Source organism: Bos mutus, chromosome 21 (genome assembly GCF_027580195.1).
Source record: "Bos mutus isolate GX-2022 chromosome 21, NWIPB_WYAK_1.1, whole genome shotgun sequence".
NCBI classification, from domain to species: Eukaryota; Metazoa; Chordata; class Mammalia; order Artiodactyla; family Bovidae; genus Bos; species Bos mutus.
The window spans coordinates 26,717,484-26,738,513 of NC_091637.1; the positions used below are offsets into that span (position 1 = coordinate 26,717,484).

General features: G+C 44.4%; 1 protein-coding gene across 1 annotated transcript in view; it reads right to left on the reverse strand.

Moving 5' to 3' along the window:
• Positions 1–19,536, reverse strand: part of MTMR10 (myotubularin related protein 10) — a 38,830-nt gene extending 19,294 nt beyond the window's left edge. The window contains exons 1-5 of the mRNA XM_005896346.3: positions 19,140–19,536; positions 18,538–18,598; positions 6,555–6,691; positions 4,008–4,080; positions 3,410–3,552 (exon numbers count right to left, since the gene is read on the reverse strand). Coding sequence (XP_005896408.1) covers positions 3,410–3,552; positions 4,008–4,080; positions 6,555–6,691; positions 18,538–18,598; positions 19,140–19,199 — 474 coding nt within the window. The 5' untranslated portion in view covers positions 19,200–19,536. The remainder of the gene's footprint in view (positions 1–3,409; positions 3,553–4,007; positions 4,081–6,554; positions 6,692–18,537; positions 18,599–19,139) is intronic.
• Positions 19,537–21,030: the final 1,494 nt, after the last annotated feature.

Here is a 21,030-nt window from a genome sequence, read left to right on the forward strand (position 1 = left end):
TTTCTGGGGGCACTCTGCACTTCAGAACAGCTGCACTGAAAATACTAGTTTACAGAATGAGTTCCTAATGTAGTCAGGAAGTACTCCAAGCCCATCATACTAGTTATCACTTTGTCTGAGACCTTTAGAAAGCAGTCAGGGGCCGTGTTTACACAAAAGAAATCCACAGATCACTGATGATGGAATATGTTTTTTATGGCCACCAAGCCTATCTGCTAGGCAAAACCCAGCGCAGCCCATTTCTAAAAAGCCCTTAAAAATAGCACATCACATTTACAAAGGTTAGGAAACAAGCCTTTAAAAGCATTCGCATTTAAAGAAGACTACAAAAATAATACTGTGACACTGACTCAGTTTAATCTCCTGCTCTACAGTTGATTCTGGGGGAAGGAGACACAGCTGGATCTAAGCTGTTGGTGAGCAGTGTAACCACAAGTGCACATGACTCTGCTCAGGTAACCTCAGTCCGGGCTACCTTTGGGAACCCAGACAAAGGCACACACAACTGTGTCACACTCCCACTGTCACTGCAGGACACTCTGAGAAGAGCAGGAAAGCCAGGAGTCCTCTTCCTTCAGCCTTTCCACACACACTACCTAAAAAGCCTACGTCCATGTTCCTAGGCTCTATCACTAAGAGTGTAATAAGAGACTCAAAAAAGTAGGTCTCATTTTCATGTACAATTATTCCAATCTTAGGAATAATGTACAATGTACTCCCTAAGTATTAAAAAATTTTCAGAAAAACTCTACACCTTTGAAAACTGCTTCTGAAATAGTTCATTTGCCCTGGCTATTGTAGGAAATTGTAATTTTTTGTAATACTATTGATTGATATTTAGGCAATAACAAATAGACTACCAGAAGGCTTTGGAGCAATATTTAACAATATGTGAACCAATTTAACATTTCAAGATTTTGTAATTCAAACAGAAATATAACTGCTGTATTTCCAAAAATTATCAATGGTTCACACATCAGAGAACTGTGAACACGGATTTGGTCATTTTAAAACAATTTACAAAAATCAGAGTACTTCCAGAGAAAACAGTATTCAAAGTTTCCAGGAGGTAGAATCAAGCTGTAACTTCCCAACTGTGACCTAGTTTCAAACGAAAATTTTCACATGAAATAAAAGAGTATACTAGAATTTTTGTTTTAAATTCATGAAGACATTAAGCTTTGGCAGCCATACATGATTTAACCTCTGTGTTTGAAGATATGTAAATCAGGGAAAAAATTCTCCACTTGTATTCTTTTCTTCTGGCCGTACCACATAGCATGTGAGTCCCTGACCAGGGATGAACCTGAGTCCCCTGCAGTGGAAGTGCGGACTCTTAACCACTGGACTGCTAGGGAAGTCCCTCCATTTATATTCTTAATGCCTATGTTTCTTTCCTGTATTTCCCCTCTTATGATTATACAAAGACAAAAACAGTATTTCTTTTGTATGTGAGGTAACTGCTTTTTATATTTTAAGACAGTGGGGAAAGGATTTTTGCCAGCAATCTGGTCTGCAGAAAGGGCATAAAAAACTGGAGCCGCCTGGTCAGTTTTGTGTAGATTATTCAGTGAGGCCCCTGAAGCACTTGCAAGCAGCAACAACAGATAAGGGATATTGTGAATTTCTGTTTCATTCATTTGGAAACTAATCATTTATGTGGAAATATGTTTCATGCTTCTACTTTGTACTGTTAAATTTAATTTTAATTTGTTCATGCTTTATTGCCTCAATTATACTTAGCAACAAGTATCCTAGATCTTGCAAGAAGAAGTCAGATAATTATGATTTTCAATGACTGACACAGTGTCATCTGAAACACAGAATAGAGGATGGGAGAAACGTAAACTTCCTGGAAGACTGTTGGGCCACTGTATCAATTTCTTACTTAAAAAAAAAAAAAATCCTGTTGTAACTCCATTCCCTCAGTTCCAATGGTGTCCCTACTCTTGACATGCTATACATCCTGAAGGTAATGTTTCCATAAGCAGATTCCTGGTGCTTTGATTAAACAACAACTATAGAGGAATTTTAAAAATTAACTTGGTTCAACTATTTTATATGCAATCTACCACCTAATTAATTCTGAGGTCTTTCTACATAAGAACAGGTACCTCAAACTAGTAAAATGCCAAAATCACAAACTGCAGAACTGAATGGCTAACAGCAGCCATAAAAGTTATCTGGCTGAATTTCCCATCCTGCAGCATGCAGAAAGATGGTCTTAACACACTCTCTCTGAAAACTGGTCAGCCACAGACCCACCACCACTTCTGCTACCTAATCGAGCTGCAATGGCCAGGCATCTTCAGATATTCATTTCATGTTTGCCCTCCTGTAAAGAATCTGTTGACTCTGGTTCTAAAAATAAACTTATCACCTCCCCACCAAAGTACATGAAGACAGCTGCCATAAGATTCTTCCGATAGCCTCACTGATATCAACAGAAAATTAACTGCATTAAGTTTACTGACCATGGAGAACAAATGCACCCATTTCTTGTGGCCCAAAACTCCCTCATCACTCCTCTATTCTCAGTACACGAGAGCAAGGCTCCCCTGGAGATTCTGTTAGTAGATCCTACACTTGCTGCACCACAGACTAGCTGAGGTGGGAGGTTGCTTAGGACCAGCTTCACTCCTCTACTAAAGCCAAAATATGGACTCAAAGAAGGAATTTCTGCCCTTGAATCTCACTCCATGAGTTTGCAGTAAACATTTCCTGGAAGGCAGGGGAAAAACAAGGCAATTAAAAAGCCCTTAGCTTTTAGTTGCCCCTGTGGAATATCATTTAAATTCATTAAAATTTCTTTATTGTACTAATATTAGACCCCTCTACAACTACATATTTACCTAACCTTATGTAACCTCAGTCAAGCTTTTAGTTTGATAATAAAGCTCTGAGGTTCTGAATTAAAAGTCTTACCAAACCTCAATTACAATACAGCATACAGCATCATCTTTTCAATCTTTTTAACGAGAAAAAAACCAGATGGCAATGATCTTAATGTAAAAGGTACATGAAAGTTTTTTGTATTTTAGAAGTTGATTAAAAAAATTATGTAGAATAGCTTAGAAGTGAAAGGAAGTGAAGTCGCTCAGTCGTGTCCAACTCTTTGCGACCCCATGGACTGTAGCTTACAAGGCTCCTCTGTCCATGGAATTTTCCAGGCAAGAGTACAGGAATGGGTTGCCATTTCCTTCTCCAGAGAATAGCTTAAAGTAGCCATAAACTAGTCCAAGGAAACAGTTCTAGAAACATTCCTGACTTTCACTTTAACATAAGGAGACATCTAATAACTTCCCCTAAAAAAAAAAAAAAACTGAGCAGCTGAGAAATGAGAACTTCCATAAGGAACTGCAACTGGTGAACACAGTGCAAAAGTCGTGACAGAACTTAACAGGATTACCTTTTTGGCACTTTCAGGACCGGATTCATCAAAGCGAAATCTGACAATTCTGAAATCTTTACAGTAAATAATTAACTCTGTTGGATTAAATTTCAGCTTCTGGTTTGGACCCAGAACTTTCTGCTTCCTCTTGTGGTCATTTACTGAAAAGGAAAAAAATTTCTTTCTTGATACTTACTCTTTAGTATACTTTAACAAACTCTTGCTGAGAACAACTGAAAGATCACCCACCACTTGGGTACTGCTTCTCTGGAATCTTTCCTGTTCAAATATGATTCTGAGAACTTTGGGGGGTCAGTTTTAACCCTGCTTCTGATGATACCAAAGATATCTCTTTACACAAAATCACTACCATCTATACTTAATGATTAAGGTTTTAATTAAAAAGAGGACAAATACCAGAAAATATAAAAAGCCATATATTTTATATCTCTATTTTAAAATAATTTACGGATTACTTTTTAATTAATTTTCCTGGGACCCAAAAAATAAAAATAAAAAAGGAAAAAACCTACAGAAATAAAATTCCAACCAAAGTACTTGAGGGATATAATTCTTCAAGTGAGAATTTAGCAACTGAGTGAAGAATAATACATACGTGTGACTATTTGCTCAATACATGTTAAAGGCACATCATGTTCGCCAAGTAGGAGGTTTCTGTAATGGAATTTCTGAAATAAAAAAGTACGTTCATGTTAATTCTGTTAGCAATCACTTCCCAATGGTAATAACAAGCCTTACTGTTAGGTGTGATAAGCTGCAAGGACGCTCTCTGAAAAGAACAGAAAGCTCTTGCCTGTGTGTAGCTATGACAGTTGGAGAAGGCAATGGCACCCCACTCCAGTACTCTTGCCTGGAAAATCCCATGGATGAAGAGACCTGGTAGGCTGCAAGTCTATGGGGTCGGTAGGAGTCGGAACGACTGAGTGACTTCACTTTCACTTTTCACTTTCATGCACTGGAGAAGGAAATGGCAACCCACTCCAGTATTCTTGCCTGGAGAATCCCAGGGATGGGGAAGCCTGGTGGGCTGCCATCTACGGGGTCGCACAGAGTCGGACACGACTGAAGCGACTTAGCAGCAGCAGCAGCAGCAGCAGCTATGACAGTGCTGGCACTGTAGCAGCACAGAACGTGTTCTAGTAGGAATCAGGGGAGGAAGAGAGACATGACATGCCTGCTTCGATCACATTCTCTCCACCTTTCTCCCACGCTTTAAACAATAAAATTAGGGCAGATTACACACTACAGTGTCACTATAACTTATAGGATATGTCACAGTATCCTGTCAATCACTTCACAGCAAACACATGCATGTCTAGTTCAGGTAAAACTGTCACTAAAATAGTAAAGAAGTGGGCCTTCAAAGTCATCAGATTTTAATGGGTAAAGTCATGGCCTGATTTTCACAATGGAGATTTTAGAGCAGAAGTTCTACCAGAAATAAAAATCTTTAGTCAAACTACTGCTTGTTTGTTAAACTCACTTTTTAAACACACTTTCAAACTAAGGACATAGCTGATGCGATTAACCTTCTGTTGGTGGGGCACTGGCTAATTTTTTTCTATGAGTAGTACTGGATTTAAGCTCTTCCAGGTATATTGGTCTCATTTACAGTGAAATCTGGGGCCAAAGATAGAAATAAAGCTAAAAACAAAAGGAAAAACCCAAGTTTACAGTCTAATAAGCTAGTGTCTCTACATAGTAGGTATCTCTAAATGCCTTAAATTTAAATATACCTACACACTGCAATAGATTGAAATATACTTATCCATAGTTACACACTTCAGTCAAAAGTTTAGAATTACATCCAAATACAACTATCACAAATAAAGGTCTAGGGGGTGAAGTATATAACACTTTAAAAATCAAAATAGAAAATGAGAATTGAGGAAAAGTCCAGAATTATTAAGTTAGTCAAATGACTGAACTTTTGAGAACTCAAATTATATGGAGCTACTCTTATCCAGTTAGAAAATAAAATAGCAAGAGGTTATTAAGGAAAAACTTTATCAATATTTTTCTTCATTCTTACTAGAAATTTGAAATAAGAATTTGACTTTTGAAAAATGCCAGTTAAAGATACTATGAAATACATAAAACATGCAGCATTTATGAGATTATTTGCTGTATACTTTTTTCTCTTTATGACCAGTCAAAAAGGATCTCTTTGTTTTTATATGTAGGTTAAAAGATTTAGAAGGAAATAATAGCTCCCTTATTAAAAAGGTTACATAAGCAAAGATCACAGAGGATAAATATAGCAATGTGACTTAAAACCATTTCACTAATTGCACCCGTCTCAACATTCTCCTTAAACTTTACTTTGAATTTTAATGTAATACATTCCTAACCTTACATTCAGTTCAGTTCAGTTCATCTCAGTCGTGTCTGACTCTTTGCAACTCCATGGACTGCAGCACACCAGGCTTCCCTGTCCATCACCAACCCCTGGAGCTTGCTCAAACTCATGTCCATTGAGTGAGTTGGTGACACCATCCAACCATCTCATCCTCTGTCATCCCCTTCTCCTCCTGCCTTCAACCTTTCCCAGAATCAGGGTCTTTTCCAATGAGTTGGTTCTTCACATCAGGTGGCCAAAGTATTGGAGTTTCAGCTTCAGCATCAGTCCTTCCAATGAATATTCAAGACTGATTTTCTTTAGGACGGATTGGTTGGATCTCCTTGTAGCCCAAGAGACTCTCAAGAGTCGGAGTCTCCAACACCACAGTTCAAAAGCATCAATTCTTCGGTGCTCAGCTTTCTTTTACGGATGTAAGAGTTGGACTCTAAAGAAAGCTGAGCGACGAATTGATCCTTTTGAACTGTGGTGTTGGAGAAGACTCTTGAAAGTCACTTGAACTGCAAGGAGATCCAACCTTACATTACTCACTTAATAATTTTATTGTAGTTTTTCCATATCTGTGCTTTGTGTAAGAATATGTATTGCTTAAGAGTATAAAAGTGAAGTCACTCAGTCGTGCCTGACTTTTTGTGACTCCATGGACTGTAGCTTACCAGGTTCCTCCGTCCACAGGATTTTCCAGGCAAGAATATTGGAGTGGGTTGCCATTTCCTTCTCCAGGTATAAGGTATAAGAGTATAAAGCCTTGATACAATTAAACAGCATACAAATCAAACGCACCTGTAATGGCATTGGATCATCCGTAATGAAGGAAATTTTGAAGTTACTGCATATCAGTTTTCCCCACAAATCGTACTGGCTTGTGTCCGACGCGATGCATTTTCTCACAAAATTGACTTCATTTACAACAATTTCTCCTTTACAAAAAGAAACATATCATTGTGCAAACTACAAACACACCATAAAATGTCAACAGTTGCTGTGTAACCTAGAAGGAAAATTTCCTGATGACACTAAGAAACACTGAGCCAGGACTCCACAACAGTAACAGCCGCAGTGGGGCGCTGTGCTACATTTGTGAGATACAGAACCTGAGGCACAAAGACCTTGGGGTCTGAGATGTTCCACCAGAGGGGCTGAGCTGGAGTCTGCACTGTCTACTGTGCTACACTGCCTCTCATTATTTATTGAAAGGCGTCCCAGAGAAGAAATGACCTCCCCAGTCTCCTGCAGAGTATTACTTGATGGGATAGTTGTGTTCTATTAACATGTGACTTGATCTCCAAGGCCCATGTCTTCGATTCCTTTCATAAGGGATGAGAAACAGTTCAGTGTTAATCTCAAGATTAAGAATGCAATCTATTTATCCTAAAATGTTAGTTGCTCAGTCATGTCCAACTCTGCGACCTCATGGGCTGTAGCCTGCCAAGCTCCTCTGTCCATAGGTTTCTCCAGGCAAGAATACTGGAGTGGGTTGCCATTTCCTTCTCCAGGGGATCTTTTAGACCCAGGGATCAAACCTGGGTCTCCTGCATGGCAGGCAGATTCTATACTGCTTGAGCCAGCAGGGAAGCCCATTTAACCTAAAATAAACCCACAAAGCCAAATCGAGTTTCCCTCTGCACTCACATGATAACTTAGTTGGCAACAAAACTTTAAAATATACTTTTGAATTAAAAGAGTTAAAAGAAATTAAGAAACCAAAACAAAAGTTATAACGTTCTTTGAAAAGAGTGATTTTCTGTAACTGATTTAAACCATGGTCATCATTAATCCTTCAAGTTCTAAAATACAATCAGACCCAGGGATATGTTTAAGTAATCCGTGTCTAGAGTCCTTGGTGAAAAGGTTAGGGTGCTGATCCACTTTGCCTGTTAAACCCTCTAACAATGATGGACAGAACTGTTTGCTGACAAGACCCAAACACCCACCAATTCACAAAGCACAACTTGTCTCAAAACAATCTTCTCTCTTAAATAAATTTGAATTGCAAAGACAACTTTCAAAATTCTTAAAATGCACAAGGCAAGTTTTAAGAACAGAACCCTAACATTTACTTGAGGATTAAATTTAAATGTGCTCATGTCCAATTCTTGGCTTGGACCAGTGGAGTAACTGTTCCTTCTAAGCAGATAAGCCTCTTCCACGTGGCCTGCCAGGCCCCTCGTGCCCCCACATTGTTCTCACACCCTCCCTCCTCTCCAGCCTCAGTGGGCTTCTAGTCACTCTCAGGGGCTGGACTACTTTCATCCATGGGGTCTTCGTACCCTGTGCCCATTCCCTGGAATACTCTTTCCTTCTCCATCAGTCCAATCGCTTTCTCAGGAATGCCTGAGAAAAACCTCTACAGAGATTAACTCCCTCAATCACAGCATCATCTACTTGTAATTCTCAGCCCTGATCACAGCTACTGCACAATGATGTACACTCTACATAAAGTCAGTCAGTGCCTGTCTCACCCTCAGGACCACATGCCCCTGGAGGCAGAGCACAGATTGATTTTTCTCCACTGCTGACAGTGTAGCTGTGAGCTGAAGACTGAGCACGGTGCTGGGGCCCAGTCAATGAGTGCTAACACAAGTGAATGAACCATTTCACTGCTCCGGGTTCACCAGACCAGCACCACAAATGGGGTAGGCATGGTTCCAACCAGACAGAAACCAGTGATGTAATAGGGCCATGTGCCAAGAGGGTCAGGAGATAAGTGCTAGCAGTAACCACAAATTTGGAAAACTGCCCCAGGCCATCCTGCTCGCCTACCACACCACAGAGAGCTGCAAAATCCTCTGGTGGGAGGTTCACAATGTTTTCCTATGTGGTTCTCTCAGCAACTCATCAGCTGAGAGAGTCAGATGAGTGACCTGGACCAAGAGAGAGACCAAGATCTTAAGTAAGCAGTATACTTGGAACTTACAAACAAGTGTTCTGATTTCAACTTGTTTCTTTATGAAAAGTATTAGTTGCTCATTCATGTCTGACTCTTTGCAACCCCATGGACTACAGACTGCCAGGCTCCTCTGTCCACAGAATTCTCCAGGCAAGAATATTGGAGTGGGTAGCTGCTCCCTTCTCTAAGAAGATCTCCCCAACCCGGGGATCAAACCCAGGTGTCCTGCATTGCAGGCTGATTCTTTACTGTCTGACACAGAATTACATGCTCTGTATCGAGACATAGCAGGAGGCACCAAACAGAACTACAGATTCAAAGTGCTAGCCATCAGTATACATTGATTCTCACCAAATAACTCAAATACATAAAATTTAAATCTTCCATAACCCCCTGGACACAATGTTTACCAAATGCCATATCAGAATCTAGCAAAGGAACGCTCAACCTTTTCTCTCCACTAGAAAATCATAGCTACCAATCATAAGAGGGCAGTTAACCTGGAGGGGAAAAAAAACCCCAAAACTACAAGAGTCATTTCCTATGTGATTCTCTCAGCAACTCATCAGCTGAGAGAGTCAGATGAGTGACCTGGACCAAGAGAGAGCTCAGACAGTTCGAGGTGGCACTCCTGTAACACTGAGCTCTTTACACAAACTCCTGGCTCACTAAGCAGAGCCCACACCACTTCATGCTCTACCACTTTCCTCAAGGAGCCAATTCACTCAGAGTCTCAAAACAATGCTACAAAAACACACCTGGTTAACACACATAATTCATACACATTTTGGGGGTATGTTATACTCAGATAAAAGTTTGCTTTAAAAAAAAAAAGCCTCACCACAGGATTTCAAGATCCTGCGAAGCAGAGCAGGGATGATCACGGAAAGGAAGAGATGGTGGGCCTGTGGGACAGGACACATGACCACAGTAGTGCTGCTAGCCAACCGTGCTGATGACATCTGCACTCTCCTACCATGGGCACAAATACAATAGACGCAGTTCACCAAGACACCAAAAATGAGACAAACATGAAAGGAGCAGAAGGCCTTTAATGGGTTCAAGGTGGGCCAACCCAGAAGGCAGCCCCCGGTTTTTGTAAATAAAGTTTTATTGAAATGTAGCCATGTTCATTCATGTGTGTACTATCAGGACTGCTTCCACAGGACAAAGGCAGAGCTAAGTACTTGCAACCAGAGACCTCATGGCTTGCAAAGTCTCAAACACTGACTGGGACTTCACAGAAGATGCTTGCCCAGCTCTGTGCTAGAAGATAGTCACTTAAGTGACAATTCTTAACATTAGTGAAATGAGGCTTGGAAAAAGCACTTGGGCACGTCCCGTCAGAAGACAGGCACTTTGAACCTGCAATGGTGCAGTGACCTCAGGGGGCTCAGGAGGCCCACTAAGCAGTGCTGAAGATTCACAACTTCCCTTGGATGTGTCTGCCACAGCTGGGGGGTGGGGTGGAGGTGGGGGGTGGGCAGGGAACAGAGAGAGGGAGAGAAAGGGGGGGAGAGAGAAGGAGAAGAAGGAGGAGAGGATATTTCAAAAGGACATAGGAGCCAAGATGAAAGAATTCATGATCCATCAGTAAAGATGGAGAAATGGTCACAGACTGAGGCTAGGGAGCCAGGATAACCAAGTGTACTATGGTGTCCTGACTAGAACTCTAAAACAGATAATAGCCATTAGTGGGGGAAAAAAAAAAAAACTAGGGAAATGTGAATAAAACTTGCAGCTTAGTTAATAGTGCTGTTAATTTCTTGTTGTTTAGTTGCTAAGTCATGTCCAACTCTTTGCAATCCCATGGACTATAGCCTGCAAGGCTCCTCTGTCCATGGGATTTCCCAGGGCAGAATAATGGAGTGGCTTGCCATTTCCTTCTCTAAGGGATCTTCCTGACCCAGGGATCAAACCTGCGTCTCTCTCATTGCAGGCAGATTCTTTACCACTGAGTCACCTGGCTGACTAATTAGCTTAATTTCTTAGTTCAGCTAAATTTATTGAAGTTATAAGATAGTAACATTAGGGGATGCTGGGTGAAGACTATGTGTTAACTATCTGTACGCTTTTACAATGTTTACTTTAAAATAAAACTATCAAAGAAAAGAAAATGGACAAGAAATACACAATACAAGCCAAAAAAAAAAAAAACAAACAAAATAAACTAGGGATCTGCTGGGCTGTGGTCCTTCAAGGAAAACTGTGCCACAACTTTTCAAGCGTGGAGTGGAAACGCCCCTGGCAGAAAAGGCAAGAGGGCAGGAGGGAGGTAGAAGAACAGGAGGGCACTTTCATGGGGAGATGCAGAGTAGGAGCTTCTTCTTGTGAGCACGTCATAAAATAAGCGCCAAGTTAACCTGGCTGGAGGCTTAGCTGATAACACTAAGTTCTGTTCACATAGAACCAGGCTTTATAGTACAAGGATCACACAGCCAGCTCTCTGCTCGCAGAACAGTCTTCTGCTCACACTTTATAAACAAGAGGGGACCCTGGATAGGAGCTATCCTCAGTGGCTGCCAGCCATGTCCTGCAGTTGTAGGCCAGGAAACCAGCTCACAGACAGGAGAGAAATAGGGAACACAAAGCCCTCTTCCCAGAGGGGTCAGATACAGACACACAAGAGCCACCTGACTGTTCTTGCTACATTTTAAATTAGTGACCTTGAAGAGGAAACTCACAACAAAAGCTTCAAAGCTCCTGAGAACCTCGATGGTTTCCCAGAGACTGTCCTCCTGGGCTTTCCCTGAGGAGGGAGGCCGGAGTGCTGCCAGCCATGTGGGAGGATCCTCGGCCTCAGGCACTTGCCAGCACACCACGGGCAGGAAGCTACAGGGGCCGCAGGACAGGGGCCGCAGGAAAGAAAAAGTAGGAAATGAGCTTCGGTGCAGTATGTGAAAAGCACCAAAGAAAAATCCGAACCAGAAGATGACAGGCCAAGACGTTCTACTACAACCTGGTAAGGGATCAAGAAATCATCAAAGTTTGTTTTCTCAAGACCTTTTCATCTGTAAAGATAAATAAGGAAATATAATTAAAATTAGTAAGTCTCCAAATGGTACAGCTAGGAAAGCTTTTAACTCCCTGAGAACCAAAAAATCATATCACATTATCTTTCATAATATCTTACAGGTTTAGAAAGTCAATACATATTTGATGAATTAAAATAATTTTCCCATAAATTTTAGTTTGAAAAATAGCTTATGACAAAGCCTCACTATATACAGAAGCTAATTAACCTATGGAATGTGCAGAGGCCCAAGGCAAAACTCCAGTCCATGGCCTTACATCTGGTGAGTGACTGTTCCAGATGGCCTGGGGCTGAGGATCCCTGGGTGTGGGACTTTGAACACTAAAGCCAGGACCTGAGGGTCCTGAGCCACAGAGAAATTCAGGTCCTGGAATTAAAGTGGCCTACCAGTTACAAAGGAAAGCTGAAACTCTGCACCAGCCATCTGAGGCTGCCCCTGGTTCTCACAGGGTCACACACGACACAAACAAGCACAGAATCAAGCACCAAACCCAGCAAGCGCTGCCCATGATGGGGGTTGGAGAAGGGCAGCAGGGCAGGCCTCAGGAAGAGGCAAATCTTGACGGCAGATGACAGTCAAGACAGAGAGAACACGTGATCACAGTCACCAAGGACTGGATAAGGAAAAAGTCATCTGGGTTGGAGAGAGACAGGTATCAATATTGGGAAGCAGAGCAGAGGTCAGCAAATTACAGAGATTGAAGACTTGGGATGGTCTCCTGCTTGAGCAGGACTTTTCTTGTGGAAGTTCATGAAGAGTTTCTGAGCGGGAGCTGCAGGGTCAGGAATGCCAAGGTGGCCTGAGGTCCTGCAGCAGGAGCCAAGGAGTGGCCGGCTCCAAATCCTCAGGAGGCTGTCCCAGTGAGGAACAGACCCAACGGGAGACACCGCAGCTCATTACGCTGCTCATGGTTCCGAGGAACAAGTAAAGGTCTTTGTCTCTCAAGAGCAGGGTATCTAAAAATTAAAATACTATGAAATTCAGTCTACAGTGAACTCTAAATCCTAGCTACAACAAAACAAAACAAACGACACCTGAAACAGACAGTCTTTGTTTTAAGGGATTCACAATTCGATAGAGGAAATAATACCTATAGTGAGGCAAAGAACAGCAATACATGAACGGTCCAAGCAGTGAATATGTTTTAAAAAAAAAAAAGCAAGTAAACCAGACAGCTGTCCAACAATGGCTATTTTCATTTCCGGATGGCCCAAGGTTGTACCCTTTTCTGATCTGATTATAAAGGACTCTGACAATCCACACATTCATTATCGATCTACTGGTTAATCTTCTAGTGGAAGTGCTGCTGGCACTGCAGAGAGAAGGGGTAGTGGAGCTGATCCCTGGCCTGTGCACAGAGCACGTGCTCTCCAAAGCCCAGGCCTCCCCAGTCCAGCTCAGGTGCCCTTCCTCTGAGCCCCCACCACCTCCACTCCCTCCACTGAAGCCCCTCCTCAGTGGAATGAGGCTCAGGGAAGGACCCCCTCTCTGCTTGGTCCTCCTCTATAGGGAGCACACATGCAGCACCGGCTACACAGTTCACTCCCTGCTGAAGGCTACACACTTCAGGCTTTCCTTGTTCCCAGTCTGCAGATCCTTAACAAGACCACATCTCAGACACAGAGGAGAGAGAACTCACCAGGCCCCACTCCTTTCAATCACCCCCCACGATGAAACCGATGGTGATTCACCAGCCTCAGCTCAGCTCGGCCAGCAACAGGAAGCCCACTGACTCCCCAGGCATCCCCTTTACTGGCAGCTGAAACCATCTGAAAGCTGCTTGTCAAAGTGGCTCAAAATCAGTCATGCCAGCAAGGGCAGAGCTGAGGATAGAACTCTTTATACCTCACCAGAGCACTCCCCCTAGGATAACATCCAAGTCTAGAGCATAAATCTGGAACTTGGTGTCAGCAGCTCAGTCGGACAGGTCCCGCTGCTTAGTGGTTATGGCACAGCCTGGAGTCCGGCTCATCACCCTGACCTTATTCTTGCTGGCATCACTGGGCAAGTTACTTATCCTCCACAACTTGTGGAGTTTTCTCATCAGTCGAAGGAAGAGAAGTTGGCGCCTTTTTGACGGGGTGGCTCTGAAGAGCAACCTGCAGGCTACATCATGTATGAGTTAAGGATCTTAATCGAAACTGTCAGAAACACGCATGGAACTGGCTTGGCAAGAAGAAGAATTCTGTCTCTGGTGTCGGCTGGACTTCAAGGAGAAGGGAACCACCAGACTGCCCCCCTCCCCCACCTTGGTGCTCTGCCTCTGAAGTTCTCGATGTGACATCACTCTTTTGCGCAGGTCCTCTGGAGCCTCAGCTACAGGCAGCACGACCAAAAGGGAGCTCTTCCCTAAGTGCCCATCTGAAGATACCCAGAGGCAAACCTGTGCTCCTGCCAGCCAGTCTAGGGTTGGGGTATCACCCTCACTGGCCACACAAGAACGCCAGGCTGCATGGAGTTGTGGAAGGAGAATTTGTCAAAAGAGAAAAGGTATGTTTTTCAGAAAATAGTGGAAAGACTCCAGGCAGACAAAGTAAGAGATGTTCTTTGGGTGAAAGGGAAGTCGCTCAGTCGTGTCCAACTCTTCGCGACCCCATAGACTGCAGCCTACCAGGCTCCAGCATCCATGGGATTTTCCAGGCACGAGTACTGGAGTGGGGTGCCATTGCCTTTGGGTGGGTGCTCATTAAACTGCACCTTTAACATAACAATAATTTTACAGAATGATCTCCAGCTCAAATTCCACAAAACAGGTACACTACAAAAATAATTTGGGGAAGTGACACAAGAGCTTACTTAAAAACTCAAAAAAATTAAAGTGACAGCTGCTAACAGAAGAACATATCTACACCAAAGAAGCTGGAAAGACATAATCTCAGAATAAAGGACAATCCTTTTAATCACATCAATTTAGCTTTATGGAAAAAAGCCCCATTTTCCCTCATTATCTCAGTTTGACCAGGGGCGGATAAAAACTCCATCCAGATATAATGCCAGTCAGGCCCTGATGAGAATCTGGGAATCACTGGCCCAGGTCATCTTCGGCCTTGTCCACAGGCTGTGTGGAACTCACCCCAGCCCTGCTGCAATTCATGCCTCTCCTCCCCCATCATTGCAGCCTGGGTGCCTGGCTCCCAGGAGGAGCTCAGAGAGGGCATCCGCCAGCCCAGCAGCTAACAAACAGACACAACTTATATACGCTGGAACACACACACACATACACACACACACACACATACACAAGCACACATGCAGTTTAAAATTCATACTCTCCGTTTTCAAAAGATTGGCATGATTTTACACACACAATACAGTCATTAAGGATGCTGCTGCTGCTGCTGCTAAGTCCCTTCAGTCGTGTCCAACTCTGTGCGACCCCATAGACAGCAGCCCACCAGGCTCCCCCATCCCTGGGATTCTCCAGGCAAGAACACTACAGTGGGTTGCCATTGCCTTCTCCGCATTAAGGATGAGATTCAGGTAATGATGTATCTGGACATCGGGGCCACAAAGCTGAATTAGGTACAATCTTCACCTCAAGGAGTTTCATAAACTGGGCAAGCTGGGAATTATTTACATAAACCACCATCTAAAATTAAATTTCTAGTCAGTTTCTTCTGTTTCCTATGCTTAATAAAAGCTGAAGATCATTTTAGTATAGCCTCATTAAGTTCAACAGAGCACTCGGTAACTACACACAAATAAACAATTGATTGCGTGTTCCAATTTTCATCTGCTTATTGAATTAAAAGTTCAAACTTTGGGCAGCTGAAGTAGGATATCCTTGAACCCAAGGCACCACGCCAAAGCGTAATGTCCAATACTACATCTCTGAACAATTACTTCCTTGTTTCTTGTGCCTATGCAAAGCCACAGGTGACTTGGCCAAGTTTCCTCTTTTAAACTATAATGAAGGCTAGAACTGTATTATTAAGCTCTCTTAGTAAAAGCCCTAAGCTAGCCCAGGTCTTTAGATTACCAATGCTGCAGTTACTTTCCATGTGTCTCCCAGGATTCACAGGTGGAGGGCAGGGCGGCCAGAAACAGAGCCGCAGAGGTTCTAGCGGGAGTCAGAGATGCAACCTGAGAGGTGAAGCAGGGTGGGGTAGCTAGTGAGGTGTGGGAAGGCCAGGAGAAGGTATGAACAGGAGGGGGAAGGAGGGCGAAAGACATGCTAATTTAGGACTAAGTGTTCTGAGAAGAACAGGTTAGGTGCGGACAGAAGGCTGGGTGTCAAGCCATCATGTGTGCACACACAGAGCCAAAGAAAAAAACGCTACCATGGCTAAGAGGATCCAGATTGAGCTGCGATCTCTAAGACAAGTAAACCACTGACAGTTAGGAAACAGGTTTCCATCTTCCCCATAAAACTCTGACTTTTTAACAGGAAGGTAAGTCTCTTGGACTACAAGGAGATTAAATCACTCAATCCTAAAGGAAATCAACCCTGAATATTCACTGGATGGACTGATGCTGGCTGAAGCTCCAATACTATGGCCACCTGATGCAAAGAGCCAACTCATTGGAAAAGACCCTGATTCTGGGAAAGACTGAGGGCAGGAGAAGGGGACAACAGAGGATGAGATGGTTGGATGGCATCATCAACTCAACGGACATGAGTTTGAGCACGCTCCAGGAGTTGGTGATGGACAGGGAAGCCTGGTGTGCTGCAGTCCATAGGGTCGTAAAGAGTTGGACAAGACTTAGTGCCTGAACCAGTTTTTAGTTGAACTCAGCTGGTAAAGAATCCTCCTGCAATGCAGGAGACCCCAGTTCGATTCCTAGGTTGGGAAGTTCCCCTGGAGGAGGGATAGGCTACCCACTCCAGTATTCTTGGCCTTCCCTGGTGGCTCAGACAGTAAAGAATCTGCCTGAAATGCGGGAGACCTGGGTTTGATGCCTGGGTTGGGAAGATTTCCTGGAGGACGGCATGGCAACCCACTCCAATATTCTTGCCTGGAAAATGCCCATGGACAGAGGAGCCTGGCAGGCTACAGTCCATGGGGTCACAAAGAGTTGCTCACGACTGAGTGACTAAGCACACAAAGTTCTTAGAGCTTACTGATATGTATCAACACATTCACAAGCATATCTTAAACACATAAGTTAATTACTGAAAATCAAGCTCTATCATTTGTAGCTAAGACCATGTGGTTTATTAGTGTCAAATCAAATCAAGTATTGGAAGCAGGGAATCAAAGAACAGGGCCTGCTCAGTCAGAGCAAAAGGAGCCAAAGTTCAGTAGCTCACAGGCTCTCATTCAGGATGAGCACTGCTTGCTGCAGGGACATTTAAAAGACCAGAGTGACTAAACCCAAAACAGATCACGCACAAGGAGCAAAGAATACTTATTAATTCTATTCTTCACTCTGGGGACAAGTGCAAAGGATTATTTAGTACATGCAGTTTGGCTAAAAAGCATTAACAAAATAAAGAGAAAATATTTAAAACTAACTTCCATAATTAAGTTGAAACAATTTTAAAAGTTAACATCTGTAACATGTTACCAAAGGTTGATGTTTTAAAGTTGTTTGTTCTACTTAACATTGTGGCTCAGCTGGTAAAGAATCCGCCTGCAATGTGGGAGATCTGCGTTCAATCCTTAGGTTGGGAAGATCACCTGGAGAAGGGAAAGGCTACCCACTCCAGTATTCTGGCCTGGAGAATTCCATGGACTATATAGTCCATGGGGTTGCAAAGAGTTGGACACGACTGAGCAACTTTCACTTTTCACTTAACATTTAAAATTTTACAGCACAAAATTTAAAGTTTCCATATTTGTTCAGTTACTACTTATAGAGCTCTAGTCATTTTACCAGATTTAGCATTAAGTAATGACTGAGATTTTAAAATGTTGATAGTAGCCACACAGACTGGTATTTGATTGCATTTCAGGTTTAAAATGGGCTTTCCTGGTTACTTTCCCCAATAATCGAGTTAAACAACTGACTTTTCCTAACTATCATATAATGACTATACACTTCAAACTACCAGTCAGATAAATATCTTATATGCGTTAAAACTAAAGCATATAACAATTTACCATCAATTCTTAGTGATACCTCTAAGGTCATTTAAGGTCAATTTTGCTCTACACCAGTGCTTCTCCAAAGGGAGAAAGTTTTGCACTAAGAGCTCCCCTGACAAAACAGTTTGGCAAGACATTCTGGTTCTCACAAAAGGTAGAGGAGGGGGTGCTCCTAGCATCTGGGGGTAAAGGCCAGGGATGATGCTGAATACGCATCACGCAATGCACAAGACAACCCTAAAACAAAGAATGACCAGGCCCAAAATGTCTGGAGTGTCTCTGTTGGGAAACTCCATTCTAAATTGGAACAAGGAGATTTGCAAACACAGCCAGCTGACACCTTCAAAAAAACAATTGCCAAGTAAGTGATTCAAAGTGCACTAAGCTTTGTTATTAGTACAGAGACTCAGACATAATAAAAGTTGCTTTTCATTCTATTGAAATGACCTGACTATTAACCACAAACGCATGAAGTTGCAGATGGGTATGAAGGGCAGTGCCCTCTCACTACCTAAGCAATTCATGAGTGCTTAAAAAAAGAACATTTCAGGAGACAAAAAGAAAATGAGGTAATGACATTCTTGACAGTTTTCTATGATGCTTCAATTTTCAAGGACAAACATCAATTAATCATTACTTTTTGTTGCTGTCCTTTAGTTCTAACCAACTTTTCCCCCCTCCACGGTTGTTAGATGTTTAACTCGCTAAAGTTTAAAGTAAATGAGTAAAGTTAACCACATGATACTTGTTGGTAAAATAATCTTAGGCCAGTATCTGTCAAATAAAGTATCTGCCAGAACTCTCATGCTTACCTGGCAAAAGAACGGGCTCCAGTTTTTTAATTTTCGGTTCCGAATTAATCTTATCGTCAGTCTGAAACACATTAGCAAAAACAAATCAAAATAAAAATTCCGCCCCCACTCCGTGAGAGAAGGCAAATTTTTTTCCTAAGTGATGACACACGCGACAGGCACGTATCCCCCCACTTAAATTCTTTCATATTTTTACTAAACTCCTGTTCGTGAAGGTATTGGGAGTCGGACCTAAAAAGCACTATTGTACAACCCCCTGAGGCGCCTCCAGGTGTTCACATTTACAACAGGTAGGTGACCCCTCCCTCCAGAAGCCCGCAGGCGATGCAATCCCGCCGGCGGTCACAGCGTGGACAGCCGCTGGGCAAAGGGCTAAATAAATCCCGGTTCGATCGCTCCCTGGGGTTCCGTCTCCGAGCAGACAACGGCTGCGGCGGAGTTTTGCAAGTTTCCACCGAGCCGGCGGGGCTCGCTGGAAGGTGGCTTCCCCGCAACGGAATCCGGGGCCGGGGTCCGGAGTCCGGGACAGCCTCCCGGGCCGGCCCGCGCGCGGCTCCCCGGAAGCGCGATGAGAGGGCGGCAGTGGGGAGACGGCTGTTTACCTGGGGCGGCGGCAGGAGGTAGGACCTGAAGGTGGGTCTGGGCGGCTTGAGCGAGAACATGATGCGGCCGCCTGCTCGGTCCGGCCCGGTCGCGGCCCGGGACCCGCCTCCCGACGCCCGCGGGCTGAGAGCTCCCGGTGCGACTGCCCGGGCTCGGTCTGCAGCCAGCCGGGCCGGGCGGGCTGACGGGCGGGGACACGGCGGAGCGCCCGCCCGAGCGGGGAGGAGCCCGGGCCCATCCCCGGAAGGGGCCCGGCGCCGCGCCCCGCCCCGCCCCGCCCCGCGAGACGGCGCGCGCAGGGCCGGCGGCCGGCCGCTCCCGGCCTCTAGGCTGCGCGGGCGCCGGAATGCGAGGCTTGTGCCGAGCGCCGCTGCCCTGCCCTCAGCGAGTGCGCCGCGGGGGAGTGAGGCCCGGGAGCCATCTTGAGAGCGCGGCCCGGGCGGGGCTGGGGGCGCTCCTACGGCGGCCGGCAGGGTCCACGGAGGCCAGGGGGACGTACGGCGGCCGCCTGGGGTCACGGGGGCGACCCGCGGGGGTCACGGCGGCTCGCGGGGACGTACGGCGGCCGGCATGTGTCACGGACGCCATCCGTGGGGGTCACGGGGACGTACGGAGGCCGGCGGGGGTCACGACAGGTCCCTGGACGCCGCTCGCTACTTCCCCAGCTCGCGCGATCGGTGTTTTCCGTAGTCAGGAGGATCCCAGAGCGGGGAAAGGGGATCCTGTAGCCCGAGATCTGCCGGTCACGCCGTCTGCGGCCAGCCTGTGAGGATCGGGCACCGGGGAGGCGGCCCGGGGCAGCGGGCAGTGACCGGGATCAGACGGTCAGCGCAATGCCTTCAAGGTGCACAGTGGGGGAGATCATCTCCCATCACCCAGTGTGTCTGTCCGTGCACGGAGCCATGAGCCTGAGGTGTCCTGCTGAATTGCGTGGAATGCTGAGGCTGTTGACAGAGGACGTTGCCAGGCAACCTGAACGCCTCCGTTTACTTTAACTTCTACCCTCTTTATCAAACTCCATATTAAGCAAGTTACCTTCCTTTCTTTTCTTGGCTATCCTCACGTGTAAAAATAACAGTGAGCAGATAAATGATCAAAAAGCCCAGCGAGAGGCAGACCTTAACTGTTTGGACCAAATAGGCTATGGACCCAATAGCTGCAAAGAATCAGCTACCTTCAGCTTATGAAGCCCAGGGCATTTCTGAACTCTAGCATGTTTCCGAACCGGAGCCGCCTTGGGTGGAAGGCGACTGGTGATGTTACATTTTGATAAATTATTAATTGAAACTAGGTTTTTCTTATGTTTTAAAGAATAAATCCCTAATCTAGCATTTTATAATTAATGCCATAGGGAAGCTCCAATGAGGCCATCTGAGTCACAATCATTCTGACAAGTGTCCCTAATGGAAATACTAAAAAATTTAAGGGGCTTCCCTTGTGGCTCAAATGTCTGTATATTAAAAGCTATGGTTTTTACAATAGTCATGTACTGGATGTGAGAGTTGGACCATAAAAAAGGCTGAGCGTGAAGAATTGATGCTTTCAAGTTTTGGTGCAGGAGAAGACTCTTGAGAGTCACTTGAACAGCAAATCAGTCAATCCTAAAGGAAATCAACCCAGAATATTCACTGGAGGGACTGATGCTGAAGCTGAAGTTCTAATACTTTGGCTCCCTGATGGGAAAAGACAACTTATTGGAAAAGACCCTGATGCTGGAAAAGATTGAGGGCAAGAGGAGAAGGTGATGACAGGATGTGATGGTTGGATGGCATCACCGACTTCATAGACATTAGTTTGAGCAAACTCAGGGAGATAATGCAGAACAGGGAAGTCTGGTATGGCAAAGAGCTGGGCATGACTTAGCAACTGAACAACAACCTGGTGGGTCAG